The sequence below is a fragment of the Pempheris klunzingeri genome, chromosome 6 (assembly GCF_042242105.1).
Source record: "Pempheris klunzingeri isolate RE-2024b chromosome 6, fPemKlu1.hap1, whole genome shotgun sequence".
NCBI classification, from domain to species: Eukaryota; Metazoa; Chordata; class Actinopteri; order Acropomatiformes; family Pempheridae; genus Pempheris; species Pempheris klunzingeri.
The window spans coordinates 18,634,969-18,658,913 of record NC_092017.1 but is presented as its reverse complement, the minus strand read 5'-3'; the positions used below and the strand labels follow the sequence as shown (position 1 = coordinate 18,658,913).

At 41.2% G+C, this 23,945-nt stretch overlaps 1 protein-coding gene across 1 annotated transcript in view; it reads left to right on the top strand.

The window, feature by feature from the left end:
* Positions 1 to 21,799, top strand: part of ptprsa (protein tyrosine phosphatase receptor type Sa) — a 128,669-nt gene extending 106,870 nt beyond the window's left edge. The window contains exons 26-36 of the mRNA XM_070832221.1: positions 1,661 to 1,840; positions 2,834 to 2,853; positions 3,986 to 4,105; positions 6,172 to 6,326; positions 7,360 to 7,645; positions 11,010 to 11,188; positions 11,362 to 11,488; positions 11,647 to 11,772; positions 15,845 to 15,999; positions 18,908 to 19,043; positions 19,436 to 21,799. Of these exons, the coding sequence (XP_070688322.1) occupies positions 1,661 to 1,840; positions 2,834 to 2,853; positions 3,986 to 4,105; positions 6,172 to 6,326; positions 7,360 to 7,645; positions 11,010 to 11,188; positions 11,362 to 11,488; positions 11,647 to 11,772; positions 15,845 to 15,999; positions 18,908 to 19,043; positions 19,436 to 19,504 (1,553 nt within the window). The 3' untranslated portion in view covers positions 19,505 to 21,799. The remainder of the gene's footprint in view (positions 1 to 1,660; positions 1,841 to 2,833; positions 2,854 to 3,985; positions 4,106 to 6,171; positions 6,327 to 7,359; positions 7,646 to 11,009; positions 11,189 to 11,361; positions 11,489 to 11,646; positions 11,773 to 15,844; positions 16,000 to 18,907; positions 19,044 to 19,435) is intronic.
* Positions 21,800 to 23,945: the final 2,146 nt, after the last annotated feature.

The window sequence follows — 23,945 nt, the reverse complement described above, 5'->3', positions numbered from 1 at the left end:
CTTTTTTTAATTTCTGTTCTTTCATTCTGTCTATTTTTCCATCTCTTCTCTTTGCTCTTCTCCTCTCTCTCTCTCGCTCTCTCTCTCGCTCTCGCCCTTTCTTCTCTAGCTATCTATCTATCCATCTCTCATCCTCTTTCGCTATCTTATTCTTCCTCTCCACGCTGGTTGTTGTCCTCACTGTGTCTCCTCTCTTAAATTAGCCCAGTCGAGTGTTTCATTGTTTGTCGCTTGAGTGAGGAGACGTCAGTCAAAGAGACGTGACTCTCCAACACAGATGCCGCCACACTGGAGTCTCTTTTCAGCTGACAAGATTTTAGAATTTGGTTAAATCGAGATGGGTGATACTCTGTCTGATCACCATCGCATCCGCAGTGTTATACGTACTCTAATGCAGATTATATTTACAGCATTTAGTTTAAATCTTTTTTGTGGAACAATTTAAAATGACTTGGCCTGCAGTGATTTTGCACAAAGCTCGAGGACACCTCGACTTTTTGGGTGCAGGACCCTGATTCCCTCACTTCTGACTAGAGACTTGTGTCATAGTTACACAACGTTGTACACTTGGTACAATGAGCAGTCTTGGTGGAGCCTTGCAGTGAACTACACATTTTAGCTTTGAAGTGTAGTGTTTGAAGTGTGAACTGTAACTACTGCAGGTAAATTAAAGGATGCCACAGAACACCTTGATAGTTACACTCAGTGAGTGGAAGCAGGATTTTGAGATAGATTTTGCAAGTGCTATATACACCATCCTTGCATTAAAATGTTGCCAGTACACATTTATCTTCCCAGCAATGTGGAGGGGTTCCTTAAGGCTAGATTTAGTGCGACCGGTGTGCAACAGAGCATGGTGGCAGGCTAAGAGGCACGGTAGCTGGATCTACCTCCAGGCCGTGGTAGCTTAGTGGCTGATTTACTCCTTGCTCTCCTCTGTCTTCAAGCACACTCCATCCGGGGTTGTGGTAAATCAGGTGCTGGCAGTTACACCATATCTACAGAAACCTAAGCAGAAACACAGACATAGAAAAAGAAAATGATAAAAGAGCAGTACGGGAAGTTGTGACAGTGAGGCAGTTGCTGAATTTGAATCCATTCAAATGGAACAACAACTAAGGTTTCTTTTAGCTGTACAGTAGCAGAGGGGGAAGAAGGCTGTGAGGCTGTTTTAACCTATTTAATCTTGTATCACATCTTAAAAATATTTGTTTTCAATACAAGCACTAAGACCTAATAGGCAAGAATAATACCCAGGATATTTGGCATCCTAAAAGCCAACATAATAGGCCATATTATAAGACCATGCCAGTTCTCTCTGGACAGTTCCACATTTTTCACTGATCTCAGCCAATTTTCACTTGTTTCAACAATAAGAGGTGTGAGAACTCATTACATAAGTAATTTACTTGTTTTCCAGTCTATAATTTTTACACCTTCATTGATTGGAAAAGTGTGTGTGAAAACTGGGAATTATCAAGGCAGATGGCAAAAAACAAAAAGGTGTAAATAATGAGTTAAATAAAAAAAAAAAAAAGTGAATAATGTGATAAGTGTGATAGATTAAGGCAGAAATCTAATTCAAAGAGGAATAGTCATCAAAACTGCTCCATCTCTTAATATATTTTTTTGCTGTTTTCTGTGGTCTGTTTGTATCTAGGTATCACAGGTAGTGACTATATCAACGCCAACTACATTGATGGCTACAGAAAGCAGAATGCCTACATCGCCACCCAGGGTCCGTTACCGGAGACGTTCGGGGACTTCTGGAGGATGGTGTGGGAACAGAGAGCAGCCACTGTGGTCATGATGACCAGGCTGGAGGAGAAGTCACGGGTACGTCCGCTCGACCAACTTTTGGCCCTGGTATTGTTTTTAGCATGTTAAAATATAAGTTTATTTTCTTTTAAAACAAACCTCAAAATCACATAATTGGTCCACGCGCAAGAACCAGCTGTTGGAAATGGCACAATTGATTCCCCAGTTGCATCAGTGAATTTCATTGGTAGGTAATCGCGCTTCATTTTCTTGAGATGGATTCCTCTCAGAGAAGTAAAAGCAGTTAGGGAGGGTGATTAAGCAGCGTTCACTCAAAGACGGTCCACCTGTGCACATCTGAAAAGTTAGGGTGCACATCCACTGGGAGCGTCTTCATAGGCATGGCTCTGTTTTCTCTGCTTATTTTCAGTGGAAACGACAAGCTGTTGCATTTTCCCCCTAGTGTCAAGGGCTTAGCTAGTTTTAGCGCTCAGAGTGCACAGTGCATGAAGCTAAAATTACATTTTGAGCAACAAAGTGCTATGGTGTTTTTGCAGTACCTGTGACCAGTGCCTCCCACAACCATCTGCTGATAGTAGAAGTTAGAGGAAAAAGTACATAAAGAGCACAGTGGCTTAGTTCCAGAAGGGAGGACTGCAGTTTCAGGGTGCGATCACAATACTCGACTTTTTGTTTTCTTTTTATACATTTATGTCAATGTGAAGTGGCCAGGAAGTGTATTCTTTGGTGTCTCTGGAAGGGGCTCAGCCTTTTGTTCACGCAACAGAAAGGAACTCTTTCCATAGTTATGACCAGTACAACTTTTCTGAGTTGTGCATTAGATGTTCACACTTTTTGTTTGCCAACTAAAGAAACAAGAGATGGTTTTAATAGTAAGAAGGCAACAGCAGCACTTTACAACCACAAACTATCAGATTGAAAACAGAAAATGTTTCTGAAACATTGGCAGCTGTTACTGTGATTACAGTGAATCAGCAGGAAGCACTTTGGCTGTTAAGGAAGTCTCTTAGGTGTTTGACAGTTAGATACCAGTTCTGTTTGCCTATAGTGACAGCTAGCTGTTATGTAAACAAAGTGTGTATGACCCATTTTTCTAAATTATGAGCTGAAAATGCAGGTTAGCGCTACAAAAAGAATAGAAAAAATGATATACAGCCAATTGGTGTGAGCGCACCCTTAGGATGGATCTACAAAGATTGTTTTGCCATTGAGAAGTGGACTATATGTCGAAAAGCCAACTGTGATGTTTCATTCTGTCAACTCAAACCTTTGTCAACATGAGGTTCACTCACCCCAGGTGCCTCCACTCATTTTCCTTCCCTCTATCCCTTTTCAATTGTTTACCTATCCTCCATACTGACATGCGTGTTCCCTACCTGTCAAACGTGATCAATATTAGCGGGCGGTTGAATTTCAGTGTCAGCTTGAGCAGGAAATGGGAGAGAAAGCTAGAGAGCAGCGCATCTCCCTCACTAGCTGTCACATCTCATCTGATGTCCACCGGCGCGTCACACCCCATATTGAATGAATCTTTATTAAGTGGGCTGACATGGGAGGGCTTAGGGGAAGCAGGTGTTTAGTTTTCAAATATAGTGTAGAACCACTGGACAAAAAGCAGTTAAAGTCAAAGTGAAATATCCATCCAGAAGTTGTTCTAAAAAATTGGCATTTTACTCAGACCAACTAAAACATTTATAAAAATAGGCATTTTATGTGAGGATCTGAAATGATAACACTTTATCAGGCTTTTACTTTGACATATACTGAGTTAAGAACATATTGTGAAGTGATGATGTTCCCTAAAATTCAAGCCCTGCAAACTGATGTTTTGCATTATTAGTGTAATATTTTGTTAGGAGATTTAGGGAAGGATGCAGGCAGGATTTGTGCTGGTTGGTGAAGTTAAGCTATAAGAGTGGAGTTGCTGTGTGCAGTCTGGTCGCATCTGTTCAGCCTGCACAGATTTGAAATAGAGAGAAGCTACGGTGGTGTTTCTGTCAACAGCGCCTGGTGTTTTAATCTACAGGAGGACTTGCTTCGCGAGTGGTGTGTGTGTGCATGAGTGCATGTATTTGTGTGAGCGTGAGCACAATTTGATTTTCCTTTTTTTCAGTACTCCATCATTTTATGTGCATGATCTTATTCATTAGTGGCAACGTAGACATGTCAGCTGATATATCTGTCTGCTGCTTTCTCTCACTTCCAGATTAAGTGTGACCAGTATTGGCCCAGTCGTGGCACAGAGACCTATGGGATGACCCAAGTGACCCTGTTGGACACCATAGAATTGGCCACTTTCTGTGTCCGCACTTTCTCCTTGCACAAGGTAAGACGATTTATCCCTCTCTCCCACACACATACAGTATAAACACACATGGGTACACCACTCTACATACAGCCATTATATTGATTATCAAGTTGGATAACGATGATTAACAATACTGTTATTACATGGGACATAACTTGTGAAAATGTAGTCTCCAATTTTACATAAGCAGCTGTCCATTCAGAATAAAGTTTTATACATATAGGACCCTTTGTCAGCACTGTCCTTCCAAGCCACCCCTTTTACCTTGTTCAGCTCTGTCTCTCCTCAATAGATCATCTGTTTATGTGCATCTGCCAAATTGGAGCACTTAGGTAAAGTGAGCTGAAGAGAAACTCAATATACATAATTGGCAGACTGCTCTCGCGCTCCTGTGTGCGCACACACACACACACACACACACACACACACACACACACATTATACACACATTATATTGAAACACAGAGATGGATAGAGTCTCCACACAAATGACATTCTTAAGATGAAGCATTGGCACACACATGCTCACATGCATACCCATACGCAGAATATGCACGATATGATGCCACACACATTGACACACCTGAAGACATGAATGACACACGTTCAGTTGCGCAGTAAAGATGCAGACACTCACACATATACACGGGAAAGAGAAGAAAGAAGGGAACAGCAGCATATCTGCGTGTAATGTAGCTCACAGTCCCACACAGCTCTTGGTCATGCAAGCACAAGTGTAAAAAGACCCGTGAAGAGACATATAACAGAGCACCTGCCGTTGGAAAGATTAGACATTTCTAGAATTTTCCCCTCAACCAGATAGCACCAGGCTTAAGTCACATCTGACTGTGGAGCTGAAGTGTGAGCAGAACAATGAGCACCAGAGCAGACCAGTGATGGTAAAGATAGCAAGGTATCAGCAGCCACGGTGCTTTAAAGCCTGCTGGTTGACATTCAGGGCCATTTGCATTCTGCCGCTCTCAGCCTCCATCAAGCCCACAATTTATGTGCAGCCATCGCTGTGATTTCTTACTGAGCTGTTTTCATTTTATATCTCTGCGAAAAAATATTTTGTTGGATTTTCGTGAAGGTAGCAGAAGCTGGCAGTAGACACATGAACACATATACACACTGCATCTACAAAAGCTGCCTCCATGGTATCCTATCCATATGTATGTGTGTCCTGCAGTGATGCAGAATTATGTCTGCCGATAGGAGAATAAAGTAAAATTAAATTTAAAGAAAACAAGCAGCCAAGCACCAATCACATCAGCGCAGTCTGCCTCAACTGCGGAGACAGGGAATGTCCAAAAAAAAAGGGAAAATAAGATTTAGGTCAGTTTGCTCTTAATTACCACACTCATTTATTCATTTATTCAGCAAGGGAAAAAAAACCCTCTGTCAGGGAAGCAGAAACACTGCATTGAAATGCAAACAGTACCTCCATTAGAGGATCTTCTGGGAAGAAACAGAGGAGAGGAAGACAGAAAGATGCAAGGGAGACTTTTTTTTCTCTCCTCTTATCCCTCTCAAAAATCTTCCTCTGGATCCCAGCTTGTATCTTTGATGCGTCGAGAGTTGAGTCTGAGGCGGGAGCTGACAGACGCCTGTGTAATGTGGGTGTTTGCTGCATGTATCTGTAGATGTTCTGCGAAGCAGCAACGTGACAGCATGAGCATACAATACCTGTACTGTTCCTTACAGGAATTATCATAATTATTATACAATGATGAGTCCATCTGATCAGCTCTATGTATGTGAAAACGTTTCCCCAAAGGAAAATGACTCCCCGCTAGCTATTTTAACTTTGAACCACTCAAAGCTTTGATTCATACATGATATTTAATCAAAATATTGCTTGATGCTAAAAGATTCCAGTAGATTAGGTGGGTTGAAGGTATGCATTTACACTCGTATAAACGATTAGTAACCATTACAATGCATGGATCATGTCTCCACCAGCCATGTTACAAAAGCAGCACACGCATCCCATTTTTTGGCCATTTTTGTTATGACACAAATAAAACCAGCTGGTCAGTCAACTCCACCGATGTATCCAACGCACCGCTCCTCGTTTTTTCCAGAATGGCTCCAGTGAGAAGCGGGAGGTTCGTCAGTTCCAGTTCACGGCGTGGCCTGACCACGGCGTACCAGAGTATCCGACCCCCTTCCTGGCCTTTCTTCGTAGGGTGAAGACCTGCAACCCACCTGACGCCGGACCTATCATTGCCCACTGCAGGTCAGTGGCCATTTTTTTTTCTGTTAGGGTTGGTTAAAACATTTCTTCTTTGCTCTGAGATCCAAAGTGCCCTGTTTTTAAACTTTAATGTAACTGCAATGTCTGTGCCCAAGTGGGTTTTACGTGTCCCTGTGGTTGTCTCGATGCCACTCCGGTATGACCTTAGAGCAAAAATGAAGCCCAATCCTACATATGGAAGAATTATCCCTTTTTTATTTGTGCCCCTGCCGATACTGCTAAACTACATAGAATGGTAGAGCTCCTGTGCAATTGCTATTGTACATTACATAACACACATTATACAAACACATGCTCTCTTTATTGCAAGACTTCCATCTTTTCTTTTCTCCATCGGTCACATCATCTTTCTTTTTAAGGGATCCTTTTCTTTTCTGTGCTTTTATTCTCGCCACCTCTGTCTCTTTTTTTTTTCCCTCTCTGTGAAAAGCCTCACAGTAATCCTTACCCATCTTTCTTGCCTCTCCCTTTTTTGCTCCTTAGCCCTTCCTCCTTTTACAAGCGATATTTCTCATATGGCTTATTCAAATTGAAACCTTCCTTTTTGTCAAGATAAGAAGACTTCAGTAAGTCCAAAGCAGTACACAATAAAGCTAAAATTTGACAGCTTGCTTCGCTCAGTCTCCATCACTGTCCTCTCGTTGTTCTATCTGTCATTCTTGGTTGTTTCTGTATTCCCTCTCTTGCTATCACTATATCTCTGTGTTTTCCTCTCCTGTTCTGCTATTTAAAGTGTAACATCACAACAAATCTAGAAGCATCACTGGACATACATAATCAACTCATGTTTCAATATTTTAGGTGGAGCAGTGAGAATAACCATAATTTACTGATAAATTCCTACAACACAAGTGTGACTTGATACTAAGAAAAATAGTACAAAGGAAATAAAGATTCAAACCCAGCTCACCCTGAGAAGACCCTAGAAACAGAAGCAAGGAAGAAATGATTTTCTATTAAAACCATTAAAACCTACAACTTCTTTTTCTTCGCATTCCTTTCCCTCCTCCTGTAGTGCGGGTGTGGGCCGGACAGGTTGCTTCATCGTCATCGACGCCATGCTTGAGCGTATCAAGCACGAAAAGACGGTGGATATATACGGCCACGTGACGCTGATGCGCTCACAGCGGAACTACATGGTGCAGACAGAGGACCAGTATAGCTTCATTCACGATGCACTGCTGGAGGCAGTGGCCTGCGGCAACACTGAAGTGGCTGCCCGGAGCCTCTATTCCTACATCCAGAAGCTGGCCCAGGTGGAGAGCGGCGAGCACGTAACTGGCATGGAGCTAGAGTTCAAGGTACAAGATATGGACCAATTTCCTTAATAACTTGGTTGATATTTTTGAAGTTCATTGAGTGTTTTTCACTTATAAACCGTGACGGTATTTTTGCAGGTGACCCTATTTTTTTTTTTGTTTTGACAAATACTGTACAGGTAAAAATTAAAATTGCAAATTGAGCTGACCTGAAGCCAAGACAATCACAAACAACATGCAAATCAGATCAGAAATAGCAGATCTGTGTCTGTATTCACTGTTTCTGGCAAGAAACTGTGAAACCAATAAGTAGACTGTGGAAGACATAAAATGGATGATTACAGTAGCTGATTGGGGAAACTGGGAGAATAACATTTCAGTTAAGTGAAGATGCGGTTTACAGCTAATCCTTATATCTCAGACAAACTGAGTTAGGAATTAGACAAGAGGCAGGTTGGATGTCTCTTTCAGCTTGTTGCCCATTCACATGAAATGGTATAACAGAATAAACAAATACAGTAAAAATCAAAGAGTTAAGAATTTGAGATAAAGACATTTGTCTTGATGTAATACCTTTCAGACCCAGGTAAGTAGAATATAGATTAAAGCAACTATTTGTCAGTCTGTACTGTACCTGTCTAAATAATAGGATCTCATGTGGACTATAAAGCAAATCTCCTTTAGTGTCTTGAGCCTCACTTCAATAATTTAATCACTACACACTATTTGAATTATTATTGTATTTGCTGTTGTTGCAAAGCTAGCAAATGGAATATTGAAGCCCTTCACTGTTTGGCCACAATGTTCATTCTGGAGGATTTGGAATAATATGCTTAAGCAAAGAAATTGGGTTTAATCTTGCAGGCACAAGACAAAGGATTTTGACTGAAAGCAGCATGGGTTTGAGCTTAGGTTAGAGAAAGAAAGAGTATGCTTTCTCTGAGAAATTTATGACAAAGCAATAGGTGGGGACAGACAGCGACGCACAATGTTCTCCATTAAAGATCCTAACAATCATCAACGTACAAACTTACTTCGGCTTCGGTGCTCAAGTCAGTATCGGCTGACCTTGAACTGCACACATGCTCGCTATCAAATCATCTATCATCTCCCCATTGCCATTCACCAACACGCCCCCCCTGCCAAGAAACAATAATAGTGCTGGTGTGTTTTAACCTTTTTTTGTAACTCACTGGCGCACAACGACGATGGAATCTCCATCGCCATCTGTAACAGGGATAATGCTGAGCTGGCATCAGGAGTCAAACGGGGATTAATAACGTCGACACTACAGTCAGGATAGAGAAGAGAGGTGCGTGTGAAGAGGGATGGGGGAGCTAAGTAATTAATACTTGATGATGACAAATGGAGGTGGATGGCAGGGCAAGTGGAGGGAGGAACGTTTGGCTAATGAACAAAGGGACAACTGTATGCTAACTTGGCACTAAGAAAGTGATTCGACAGAATGCCGCACTATAGGAGCGGGTGGGAGGATATTGTCATTCTCAGGTGGGAAGCGGTGTCGCGCAGAGTTAAGCTGTGACTGGTGGGATTCGCAGGAGTTCAGCAGGGCACAATGAACCGAGAAGAGAGACTTGTCGGGAAGTTGTCAGACCAGTGCCTTCTGGAATACTTTTATGTGCAGCAGTAATAAGAATGTTCAGGAAAAGACTAAAATAAGTATTCAGCAACGTACAGTACCCGAATCACAACACACACACAAAAAAAAGGAGCAACTGGGCTACAGGGATCCATTTGAAATTAATTGACGAAGAGTGAGCAGAGTTTTAATTGGGACCAAAATGCAAACAAGGAGAAAATGTTCTTGGGTTTTAAATAAAAATGATTGACAAAATCTTGTGTGGCATTGTAGCCACATGTTAAGTATATTATTAAACATTTATTGTTTCCTGGTTTGTTAAGGTTATGCGAGGGCAGGTTGGAATTAGGGTAACACAACTTTGTACGTGTTCTAATACTAAATATGATAATCCCTGTTGTGGTGAAACATGCTCAATATACATCAGCTCTCACCTTCCAAGTGAAAAGACATATTATACTATAAATGGGGAAAGATTTGGCAGCCGTGACCAGAGGTACCCTAGATGATTCTCTGCCCTGTTGGATGACAGGTTGCCAAGTCTGGCTTTGTTCCCCGCACCCTCTGCAGTGTTTGGTGGTGTAGCAGAGGGCCTCTTTAGTGCTGCCAGGCCACCTCAAGCCTTTCCAGGTGCCTTTGTGAAACACAGATCAAAGGGAGGACAGTAGCGAGGGATGAAGGGAAGGGAGGAGGAGGAGGAGAGGGGCTGGACGAACTCCAAGTGGCCACTGACCACTTGGAGGTGATAGAGATAATGGTGCTATAGGAGAAAGAGAAGAGAAAGAGAGGACAACGCTTTAATGGGAAGAAGAGAGAAATGGTGAGTTAGACCCTGTTCACACTTAGAGTCAAGGAGAAACACTTCCACTTTATGTACTTTGACAATCTCTCAACCAACCATCGAAAGACAAGGAGTCCAGGAAATAAATCTGCATCTCGGACTTGTTTGGAGTGGGGTCACTCGCAACGCATCTCCTTCTCTGCTCCCACTTGCAATGCTGCTAGTGTCTGCAGTACACCATGCTTTTCTCTGTCTGAAAGGAGCCCTAAACTGCCTGATTACGGTGTCTTCCATTTGCAGTCAAACAAGCAAGCGCACATGCCCACACAAACCCAGATTCTTTGTTGAGACATTGAAGCCAAGAGAAAGTGATCATAAGACTTGCTGACCCACAAACTCCCACTGTGGTCCCCATGACAATGATGATGTAGCAATGCAGCTTTTCATTTTGATCATTGTGCTGTGTGTGCGTTTGTGTGTTTGTCTTTTTGAATACCCTGTTTTATGCGCACATACCACACTGCTATTATCAAAGCTACTGGTGACCCACTTTTAGGCGAGTTTTCTGTTTCGTACAGACTTGATCCAGAGGCTTGTTAGTCTGGGTGTGTGGCATATTTTTCGTCGTTGCATCTGACCCTGCAAGACCCCACAAGTTGCAAAAGGGGGTGAAGTTTTTGAAACGTTCTCTGATAAATATATTCTTGATAAACAATGTCCCTTTGAAGCTGTGCCATCATCGGTAAAAGCAGATTAGATTGGGTTTGCTTTATTACTTTCTGTCATTGATATACTTCTCTCTTGATCTGCCTTGCACCTGTCCTCCACTCCTACCTTATCTCTCCTCCTTTAATCATCCTCTCGTGCTTTTCCTTCCTCTCTCTTCTTTGTCATCTTTTCATCTTCGTCCTCCTCCATACCTTTCATTCCACACTTCCTGTGCAACATTTTTGCCTTCTGTATTTTTTAACCTCGCTCTCTTTCTGTCTGTTCCTACCCTTCATTCTACCATCTTCCCCCACCAGCGTTTGGCCAACTCCAAAGCCCACACGTCGCGCTTCATCAGTGCCAACCTTCCTTGCAACAAGTTCAAGAATCGGCTGGTCAACATTATGCCCTACGAGACCACGCGCGTATGCCTGCAGCCAATCAGAGGCCTGGAAGGATCCGACTACATCAATGCCAGCTTCATTGATGGATACAGGTAGGCAGGGATGTCAGGGAATGCAAGCAGGAGGGGTGTGTGAGCTGATGCCATATATACTATCAGCAAGAACATTTTGAGTGTCAGAGTCCCAGAATTTGCATCAGTGATGTTGATTTATTATACAAGCCAAACATAAATGGTTCTAATATGGTTTCACTGTACGTATACAGGCAACAGAAGGCCTACATCGCAACGCAGGGCCCTCTGGCAGAGACTACAGAAGACTTCTGGAGAATGCTCTGGGAGAACAACTCTACTATTGTAGTCATGTTGACCAAACTGAGAGAGATGGGACGGGTAGGACATAAAGCGCACATGGACACAAACATTTGATTTATGTTGTCGTCTAACTTTCACTGATGGAAGCTTTCAAAGAGTCGAGGGGAAATAACATGGGGGAAAAAAATCATCAAAATATAGATCAACAAAGCAATTCAACCCTTTTGTTCAAACAGGAAAAGTGTCATCAATACTGGCCAGCAGAGCGCTCTGCCAGGTACCAGTACTTTGTGGTTGATCCCATGGCGGAGTACAACATGCCCCAGTACATCCTTCGAGAGTTCAAGGTCACAGATGCAAGGGTAAGACGTGCCTGGGACATTAACACCATGATTTCCACTTATAATATTTCCCATCGCAGTTAAAAGCAAGTTTGTGTTCAGCGGTCTTAAACATCAGTAGTAAATATTAAGCTTTAAAGTAACAGTCCTTCAGATTCAAAGAGCAAATGGCACTTGAGAGATTAAGCAGGTTCAGGAAAAGTAGGTCACATAAACACAAAACCGTCACAAGTAGATCATATTTTGTTTTTCAAAAGTCCCTAAAATGGCTTGGATATTGTAATTTTCCACTTAGGTTAGATGGGTTTCCCTCAAAATGATATCATGATGACTTAATGTTGAAAGTAAGTAGCATTCATAACCAAAGTGACTTTTCTTTCCCTGAACTGTTTTTAATCTACTCTACACTACTGTAGTTATCTTTTTACCTCAGGATTTATTTTTTGAACGGGCAGTTTGAAGCAGCAGCAGAACTGTAGCACAGAAATAAAAGCGCTTCATCTCTTTGCCAAACTGGCTGACATATCCAGTGATTTCCCAGGCGGTGTGGCAGCTAGTTAGCAGTCATCCTGTTGGTATTAAAAAATTAATACATTATATCTCCGCTCGCACACACACATACACAAACAGCCACACTATCCTCAGTGTGGAAATCAGACATAAATGCTGTTTAAGCTGGTATGCCATCGCCCTATACACATACACAAACACACTAACGCACACACACACACACACACACACACACACACACTTCTTTCTTTATACATAACCCTGTGCTGTGTGCAAAATGCCTCCCTTAACAGGCTCAAACAGCCATGCACACACACACACACACACACACACACACACACACCAATGTGTACACAGGCCCACTCTCTACATACTTAGCTCCATGCTTATTTGCTATTTTCAGCACAAGTATACACACCAATACATATGCACACACACACACACACACACCTCTGTATTTTTTATTTTTTCAACACTCAAGGACACATACATTCAAGACAAGTATTTTCAAAATGCGTGCTTTAACACTGTCACTGACATTTCATCCAGTGCATTGGTCAGTTTTTGTGTCCTTCAGAGGATTTTCGAAGGGGGCTGAATCATCAAAACATACAACACACATCATATCTTATCATCAGAGTTAAGAAAACATAACACACACACGGAAGATGATAGTACAGTTTTGGTATATGTGGTTGTGAAAGTTGAGGTAAGGTTGGTGTGAATTGTTAAAAAAAAAACACTGTGTAGCTGTGTGTGCACATGTTGGTTTTTAATACCATATTTATAGTGTATACATATGAGAGCGTATGTAAAGAGGATTTTACCCCACATACCCTGGATGACGTAGACGTACATGCATGTTTATGTATTTGTATATGTGTGACTAAGAATGTGTGTGCGCGTACGTGTGCGTGTGTGTGTATGTGTGTGTGTGTTCGCAGGTACACTGCATGCCTCTGCGCAGTAATAGCATAGACTCCATGCCTCAACACTCACGTCTAGTGAACCAGTCACGTATTTAATCACACAATTTGACACACCGCGTGGGCCCTCAGGTTGTGTGTTAAATTTTCCTGTCTTTTTTTTTTTCCCTCTCCTCTTTCTTCGGCGTGCTTGGTTTATTGTGCTGTTGTCTTTGCCCCTCTTTCACTTTTAATCCCTCCGCTGAGGCAAAATGTTTTTAAGATGAAAAACAAAGGCGACGAAAGAAAGAAAACATGCAATGCGTCATGAAGCCGGGAAAGAGACACGAGATGAGAATCGGTTCGTGGAGCTTAACTTAACCAAATCACTGTATTTGTCAAGTACAAAAATATATCTTGGCAGCATTTGGTGCTGAACCATATCAGCGGCAAAGATAGCAACGTATTACATACAGTACATACTACATTTGGAGCACCAGGATTCAATAGACAGATTATATATATCCTTTAACATTCGGCATTCAGTCACCATGTGCATTTAGCATGCTAGCAGTAAAGGGGTATGGTTAGCTCATGGCAACCATCTGAGTGAATGAATGATTGAATAAGAGGGTAGTGTAGCCACGAGATAATTTTACAAGATCTGACAGCTGTGGCCAGAGGCATTGTGTTTCAGGGTCGTCTCTGTGTCCATACGTCTGTCTGTCCCATTCTCGTGAATTTGATATTTCAAGAACAACTTGAAACAAACGTCCCCGCTTGGGCTTGAGGATGAACTGATTCAATTGTGGCGATCAAAGGTCAAAGCTTGAGGTCGCCATGAAAACGCTAAACACAGTTTTGGCCATAACTCCAGAGTAAGTATGCTAATTATGACAAAATTCCACAGAAATGTCAAACAGGATAAAATTATGAAGTGATGACATTTTAGATCCAAAGGGTCAAAAGTCGGTGTCAATGTCACATCATATTTTTCTGCAAAAACACTTCACTGGGTATTATTCCAGGTTTTTTAACGTTCAGAGAGGGAGACAGACATAGATATAAACTGCAACTTGACTGGTTAATATGACTATTTTTATTCCCAATCATGCAGTACTCTGGACTGAATCATACCTTCAAACCAGGGAAAATTAACTATTAGCTATTTTTATCAGTATCCCTCAGGTGTATGCTCAATTCTTTAGAATAAAAAAAAAAAAAAACCTCCTTCATTTGCTCCTCCTCCTTCATCCTTCATCTAATTCATAATTCCACATTAAATGTGTACAGTTCTTTCTTACATGTTTTTGTGACCTATTTAGCTTTACAGGCAGTGTGGACAATTGCTCGCACTTATCCCCCTTACACACAACATAGCTTCTGGCCATTCTAAGGTGTATGAAATTTCATGCACATTGATTGTTTCTCTCTGTTTACCAGTTCAGTGGCTCTGTGCACAAATGTAATTTGTTTATTATTATCAAACTACTAGCAACTGTTTTGTCATATATATAGATAGATAGATAGATAGATAGATAATATAACACAATTTAGACGTTACCCTGAACCTAATTTTAGATTCTATAATTCTGCACCATTTTACAGCAGAATAACAAAAAGGGCAAATAGATCCTAGTTTACTCGCCAACTGGGTATTAATCAAATTCTGCCTTTGGAGTGTGAACAAATGGAAAGAGAACGTGTGAGAATGACACATCCTGTCTGAGTTGAAGTCTGTTGCACAGAGAAGTGACAAACAACTGGAGAAACGAACACCTGGTTGTCTTAATTGCTGGTGGCATCAAGCAGACAGCCCATCTCAAAATACAAAATGCTGCTCACTTTCTTGCAAAATGTACTTTCACTGAGACAATTTGAAAATAACTTTCTTTACAAGGACACAAGTGGGGACTTGATAATCGAGTCCCACAAAATGAAGCTCACTTGTCCCAATGTGATGCCACCCGATTGTAAAAATGTATTTAAATGTTTTGTTTGCATTGGAAGCAAGCGCAACACCAACACAAGCTTATGAGAATCAATATAAGATTAAATTGTTAAGATTGACATTTTGTCTGGCAGGCTCGTCAGTGTGTCGAGATTTTTGTTCTCAATTTTCAGCATCCAATCCTGCCTCCTCCTCCATTAGTCCTCCGTTCTTGCTTTTTACCTCCATCACTCCGCTCATCCATCAGGTCGCTCTATCGATCCCATCGCAGGATTATCCTATTCAACATGGTGTCTGAGAGAAGACGCTTGTCATGGCAGATACACTATTGATTAGCTTTAACTAGGACCTACTCATGGCAACACGCACGCACACAAAAACGAAATGACAGGGGAGAAAATAGACAATTGGGTTGGAGGTAGGAGGAGGAGTGGTGTGAGAGAGGAGAGGACACACTGTCCTTCTGTGGTGAGTGTGTGTGTGTGTGTGTGTGTGTCATTGTACATTTATCCATGTGTGCTATGTTACTGTTGTGGAGGGAAAACAAGCATCAATACACACACTGTTTCGTTTTAAATGGACAATTAGTAAGATGTTATTGCCTTATAGACCTTCTATCAATGTTTCACCTGCATTGTGTTCTTAGTGGGATCCAAAGAGTGTGGTTGGTTTGGTGGGATGAAAACCCCACGGTGCTATTCTCACTTTCTTTTCTCTGTATATGCAGGATGGTCAGTCCAGGACAGTAAGGCAGTTCCAGTTTACTGATTGGCCAGAGCAAGGTGTGCCCAAATCCGGGGAGGGATTCATTGATTTCATTGGGCAGGTGCATAAAACCAAGGAGCAGTTTGGGCAGGATGGACCAATCTCTGTCCACTGCAGGTAAGTAGTCTCACTGTCATGTTATACCATGCGGTAACAATCCAAGATCCAAAAGTGCATGTGACTTTTCTTTGAAAATCATACATTAATAAAGGATTTCTTGAAAAGAGGGTAGCGATGTGCTGTATTTCCAGGCACTGTAACTTGTTCACCTCAAACTGCACCCCAAAGACATGCTTTCCTTCTCAAAAGAGATTTAAGGCTTTGAGCATCAGAACCAGATTAAATCACTTCCTAAGGTAGTTATTGTTTTGCAGCAGAGCACCTCCTGCGGTGCAGCTCTAACAGCATCATCAGATATGATCCCTCCTCTCCTTTTTGCCACCGCAGTACACTACCTCTGCACCTCCACAGGCCCATCTCCTCCATAATTGATAAGGCTGAGATGCGGCTTGGCATTTGCAAAGAGGAGGCACATTAAATGATACAGCCATTCTTTTTGGTTTTTATGATAGCTCCGTGATGCATTTTTCATCACCTCGGGTGTAGCTTCCAAGGTAACCTTCATCATTAACTTGACATACTGAGCTCAGGTATTTCATCGATATTTGGTTGTGGTCATCACCAAGACCTTATATCATTCATATTCATCTTTAGACCTCGAGCGGGATGAGTTGTTACCTTTTTTTCTCTAACGGACATCGTTGACAGACCTGTTTTGTATCTGCAAGATAAGTAAAGAAAAGATGAAAGGACAAAGACACTTACCTGTTTGTGATCCAGTATGCATGGGTTTTCTTGGGTTTGATTGGCATTCAGAAAAGGCTTTAAGGATAAAAACTGTTCCTTTGAATGCGACGTTGTTGACAAACAACGGTGTTAACACATGTACAGGAACATGGTTTACTTTTGGAGCAGAATAGGTGGCATTTTTTTTTTCTCCACATTTCTTTTGCACCGGCGCCATGACATCATCAAACATAACATCACCTCCCCTGTATTAAAAAGCAATGATGTCACCAGCCATCAAATTGCCCCCAGGGAGTTGTAAGATGTGTCAGGGAAGCTCCAATAAGACTTGAGTTATTCCTCTCTTCTATGAGGCCGTTATTAGAGGGGAGAGAGCTGTCTTCGAGCTAAAGAATCAGTTATTGCAGAAGGAATTGCAGGACTGGAGTAATGGGTGAAAAGACACAGCCTATTAAAATGGACTGCAAGAGTCACATGGCCATGTTGTATTCAGGTGTCAAATGGACAATTACGGCATCTTTGACGCATCTCAGAGAACTTTGCTTGACTTGAGCATCACTGGAGACACAAAATAGATAGAAACAAAGCTTGTGGAGTCTATAGTATAATAAATCAGTAGATGTATGTGCGTTACATTGGCTCTGAAGTTACCTGCATACATTTTAAACAGTTTGTCTTCATTTTCGTACTTTTTATCTAGTCTTTTTTTTTCAAGAGTAGGTGTCACTTTGTGTAAAGGCAGATATCTCATTTTGGAAAGAAGTTTCTCTTGAGCAGTGATGTAAAAAAAAAAAAAAAGAAAAGTAAATTAAGCTTTGGTTTCTTTGTCTGTCACTACCATAGCCACCCCCTGCTCCTCCCTATCATCATCCTCCTCCTTCTCCCTCCCTCCCTCCTTGAGGTTTTTCATCTCTGAGTGGAGAGCTTATGCCTTCCCTTTCTCTTACTCTTTCGTCTTCTGTCACCGGCCTTCCCCGTCTGTCATCCCACTGTCTATTTCTTAATCCTCTCTCTCTCTCTCTCTCTCCCTCTCCCTCTCCCTCTCTCTCTCTTCATCCGTCCATTCTCCCGGCCCTCTTTTCTTCCACACCCTCGCTCTTTTCTTCTTCCTCCTCCTCTACCCTCCTGAGCCACTATCAAATAGACCCACATGCTTTTTGTCATTAATTGCCTGATTACTTCCTGTGAATGGGGACACAAAATCCTCTCAGTCTGCAGCAGCTCGGCGAGCCTTCAGATTTGGAGAGTCGATCTTCCTGGAGTGAGGGAGAGAGAGAGAGAGAGAGGGAGAGGAGCTCTGAGTGAGTTTAAGAGTCCATGTGACAAGCTGTGACCGGCTGCCAGGAAGAGGCTTTGGGTTGGCTGAAAAATACTTCAGTGTGGGGGTTGGTAGTGGGTGGTCTGTGTTCTGCATGATCAGGTTCAATAACTACTATGTTCGGTATCATTTAATTTATTTTCAAATGACAACTCATCTAGCTGTCTAGTTGTGTGTGCCCCAACAGACAACTAGACTTGTGGACACACACACACAAACCAAAAGTGTCTGCGAGCAGCCACTGCTTTCACTTTTCACTCAACAAAATAGCGTCGGAGGCTGGAAGAAGCCCAAATAAATCTGTTGTCATATCAATTATTGTTCCAATGGTGAAGTGGAAGTCATTTCACAGCAAAGCAGCTTAGAGAGGCAGCTCTCAAGTATTTCAGGATCTGAGTTAAGACTCTGACTGTATTTCTGGAGAGCAGCAGCAGCAAGCTGACTTTCTTCCACACATGGGAGGGTCTTAATGAGACAAAATGTTTAGTTGTTTGTGTGCTCGATTTGGAGTGTGTTTATGTCCTTGAGGGCTCATTTTGTGTTCAATGAGAATGATTGCAAGGAATGTGTCCTTGCCATCGTCATAAGATTTCAGGCAAAGTTTTCAAACCGTCGACGGTCTCTGGCAGCGAGAGCTGCAAAAATGCAACGTCGCAGTTCCAGTGCAGCTTTTCGACAAATTTCTGTTGGAGATATAGCATGCGCTGAAGAGGAGATATAGGATCGAAACTATTTAAAGATGATGTCATTTTGCAGGTCATGGGTAGACTTCTGTAGAGTCATAAAGTAACATAAGTACACACATACCAGAAAGACACAAACTTTCCTTAGCCCAAATGAAGACTCGCCATTATATCTACAACACCCTTATCAATTCACTTTGTCGTTATGTGTTTCTAGCGCTGGCGTGGGCAGGACCGGGGTCTTCATCACCCTCAGCATTGTCCTGGAGCGAATGCGCTATGAAGGCGTGGTTGATATCTTCCAGACAGTGAAGATGCTCCGGACACAGAGGCCAGCCATGGTCCAGACTGAGGTCAGAGGTCACAAAACACACACACAAAAACATGAACTGCTCCTGAGGTACACATAATTGTACTAAAGTTTAATGTAGCTTAGAGGCTTGAGTGCCATAAATATGTCAAAAGACTTGCAACAAGTTAATAAAACTTGACTGAATTCGGTTAAGTACCATATTAAATCACCTCTATATAGTTGTCTTAATGTCTGAGTGTGTTGTGTGTTTGATGTGCCAGTTATCTAATCTATGATATTGTCTAGTGTGGACATAGTTTGCCTCAACAAAAACTGTCATACATCTTAATTAGAAGTTGTCTGAAATTGTTTATCTCTTTCATCATCATTAGCAAAGTCTTTAAGCTACTTCTGATGTATTTATTCGTGTACATGTGTGTTTCTTGCCTACAGGATGAGTACCAATTCTGCTATCACGCGGCTCTGGAGTATTTAGGAAGCTTTGATCACTATGCAACGTAAAAAGCCATCTCTTCCCCCCCAGAATCCTGTCGCCCCCCTCAACAGTCTCCTGAGCCATAGAAACTTTGAAATTTGAAGCGACAGCAGACGACGATAACACCATTGCTAATTCAGACACACCGAACAGGATCCTATTGTAGATTTTTAGAAGATGATGCCCAACAAATCTGTTGAGAATAATTCCAATTCGACTAAGAGACAATTCGTGAGGAAAATTGCCCACCATCTAGAAAAGAAAATCCTCACTGGGAGAGGAACCAGACGCTGTGGCTCAAGCTGTGGGGCGGGAATCGATCAAAGTGTCAGACTGCTTACCTTACCTCAAGTGTTTCAATGTGGAGGACATTGTAAACATTCGTGGACATTTCTCTTCTCAAAAATATCTTCGTGATACAACGGTAATAAGCAACAGATAATGAAGGAGAAGGCAACAGCAAAAATCAATGAGAGGCAGATGGATGTAGCCAAGACGGGGTGACTTTCGTGTTTTTTGATATGCCTGGGAGTAAAAGTGGGTTCAAGTATTTCTATCAACACATTTTGTGAGTGATATTCAGAGAAATGACCAAATTGTGGTTGCCTATGTGAACACAAATGGTTTTCCCCAAACTCTGGTAAGACAAAAAAAAAAATCAAAAGAGCGGAAACGGTAAGCGGTAACTAGCACGAGAACATTATCATCTGGCATCAAGTGAACCTTGAGTTTTTTTTACACTGTCCCACTAATGATATGCATAATTTGTGTGGAAAACACTCAACTATTAAAGTATACATCACAAAACTGCCTGTTCTCAAGTGCTAAGAGACAAGAGAAGGCACTGTCACTGGTATCCTGGAAGAAAGCGGCAACACATATCTTAGGATCAGTTAGTTTCACGAATTGTGAACTTCTGTAAAATCAGTATCCCAACCCAGATAACCACAGTGATGTTGAAAAGTACCACAGTGTATTTAAAAAGTGCCCCAGGAAGCTCGTGTCTCAGTCACCAGAGACATCAGGGGAAACCTCGGCTTTTGCAAGAACCAGCGGCTGGGTCATCTTGCGGATGGTCATGGTGGGAGAAATGGCAATCATGTCCCATGATTTTTTACAATCACTTCTCTCGTTGGAACCATTGCATCATGGGGCTTCGGTGTTAACATCCACCATTATGAACAAGAGATGAATCTGGTGGGCGCAAGGCTTTGGAGCAAACGGAACAACCAAACAAGGATTGCCGCAAAAGTTGGGGCTTTCTTTGTGTACAGTGACCAACACTCATCATCGTTTCAAACTTTCTTTGTCTTATGAGGAATTATGTTGTTTTTTTTTTCCTTTTTTGCTTTTATTTTCTGTCAAAAACCAAACATGCTGCTTATCTCGTGTATGCTGTACATGTGACTCTTGAAGGAGAGGAAACTGACGAACAAAGATGCCGGCTCTGCTAACCGCTCGCGCCCAGGCGGGCATGATTGAAAACGCATCCACATGACAACATCGGTCACTTGTCTTTTCCAACTCTCCCATTTTTTTCAGCCTCGTCTATAATCATCTATTTCATTGTATAAGACACTCAAGAGTGGCAGAGGCCTGTTGCAATTACAAAGCTGTGCGTCCATGTGGTTGAAAAATTGGCCTTTAGTTCCACTGTATGTGTGTTTGGTAACAGGTGGATAAACAAAGTAGTTGCTTTGGTTTTCGTCCTCAGTTTTATAAGTGATGTCTGTGCGGATGCCACAGCCAGACCAGGCAGCCATGTTTAATCCTGATGCCATGACGAGATAATGAAATTTTTCGGTACAAGTTACTTGCACATCCCTAAGAAAAACAGAGAAGAAACTTGAAACAAATACTCCAAAAACAACTGCAGGTTGGATCTGACGCACTAATGTATACGTGTCTGATAAAAAAAAATTAAAAAAAACATCAAGATTTTGAAATTACCAGATTTTCATTTTGAGATCAGTGTTTTGGTACAGATGAGTGTGCGGATTCTGTGAAGGTTTCCGATGGGCGTGCACAAAAACCAGAGCGATGGACAGAACTGTGTGTAATCTTTTCTTATTTCCAAAAAAGCCTTATTGTTACTGTAACATTATGAAAACATTAATGTTGTATTATGACGACTTATTTTACATTACATAGTTGACTTTTTATTTTCTTTTTGGTTTAGTTTTTTAACAGAGATGTTGTATCACATTTTTTTAAAATTAGCAGGAAAAGAGAAATGCTTATTTGTTCATATTACGTTAAAAGACATTCTATTTTTTCACTGTAGAAATGTTAAGTATAACATGTCTGTGTGTACGTGTGCATATATATATATATACATACATATTTGTTTATGTATATGTATATATATACTGCACACTCACACATGCATATATATTTAAATGCAGAATATAAAGATATATCCAAACACTTACTATTAATTCATTTTTTCTCCTCATCAACTTTTTTTTTTATACCAGCCAGTGCTCATGTTTGAAATTATGATGACTTTTTATTCATTTCTTTTTGTTTGTGTGTTTGTTTTTTTTTGTAATCTTAGAAACCTTTTGTGTTTCTTGAGAAAAAGCCGAGGTGATTTCAGCAAAGTCTGAATCGTCTGCCTCCACTCACCAATTAACTTCTACCCCTGGGTAGATCCTGTGCCGATGAGGAGATGCCATTTTTAAACCTTGTTGAGATTCTTTATCATCATTAACTTGTAGGCATTAGTGTTCTTTTGTTTTGTTTTATTTTTTTTTTTTGAGCAACTGCTGATTGATGAACTGGTCTACAAAATATCTAATCAATCAAAAATTTGTTATCTATGTCAGCCCAACTTGACATACTGTACCTTGTATGATCATGTACAGACTATGACCCTCAGTTTTTAAGAGAATCCCTTAAGTTCTTTCTCTTTTTTTTTTAACTTTGTATTATTTTCAGGCAGTATGTGGTCATTCATTTTGTTAGATATCCACTATGATCTAGAATATACCTGTAAATAAACAAATATATAGATTATATGTATTTGTATCATTTGACCCTCAAGATCTCATACTTTAAGTGGGAACATAATTACAAAGATTGAGGTTCTGCTCATATCTGACTTCCTGGTTTGTAAAGCCTGTTTTCTCTCCTTCTGAAATGTTCTTTCTCCAGCCCTGCTCCCTGGTCTTAATTACCACTCGCTTTTTTCTGTCTTTAATTTCCCCCGCTAGCAAGTTGAAGTGGGAAATAAGCCAGGTCCTGTTCACACACCTGCAGCCTCATTGAGGGCATGACATCAATGTCGGTGATCTGCCGGTATACTTAAGCTGAGGATGGGAAGTTAGTGAAGTTAGTTCACCCTACCAACTAACCATCTGTTTTGGTAATCGTACATTAATTCAAGCTTCAGTTCATCCCTGGCATTTGCACGGGTCTACTAGAGGTGACATGGACCTTTCTCCTTTACACCACAGAACTAGAGGGGTATAAAAACTGATTCTCATTAAATAATTGGACCTCCAAGTCTCTTATTTCCCTTCAATAAGAACATTAATAACAAAGGTGTAGATTCTTAATTTCTCTGCTTCTGTGTGAAACAGTAGCACCCAAAGATGTTCATTCTTTCCCACAAATCCCCAAACGGTCCCTAGCTGTCCAACTGCCAAACATGCCAAGGTGTTCTCTTTAAATATGTCATTGGCTGATGGACAAATACAGCAACGCTAAAGGCCATAAATAGTTCAGTTGCAACATTACATGTTGATTTATTTTCTCCCTAGTGCATTTTTAAACGTTGTATAGTACCATACTCTTTGTTTTTGTTCAGCCATGTTTCGTTGTGGGATGCAGAAAGAAATCAGGACTCAATGAAACAGAGCAGTGCGACGCAACCAAGGGAAGACCAAGACAACCAAAAACTTGCTGCAAATTCACATTTCCAGCAATTCATTTCTGAACAGTGGGAACCTTGAGATGTTTCATAATGAACTAAAATCCTGAAGTCTTTTGGAACTTGAAAAGACATGGGGCCCATGCCAGAACTGAAACTGTGGAGGTCTTTGGAAGCTTGTGCAATGTGTTACTCTTTTGACTTCATGTAAAGATGCTAGACTTTTGAAAACAGCCGCCAAATTTATGTCACATATTTGGAATATGTCGCAGAATATTTGGGGGAGGGTGGGACTAACAAAAAAAAAAAAAACAACACTAACAAAAAAATGACATCAAAAACATAGAACATATACAGTACATACCAACAAAATGAAAAAGAACCCAAACTCCGCAAAATAGTTTTTCCTTTGTATGAGGGCCAAGAGCTATCACTTTCAAACTGTTACTTCTAACTGAAACAATAATTGGTTTAAAGCCACTGTGTATGTAGATATGTTGACTTTGTATTAAAGAAATGTTGTCTGAAACCATTTTGCCTGTTATTTTTTGCTGATACAGTATGATATGTGATGGTGTGATAGCACCAGATTT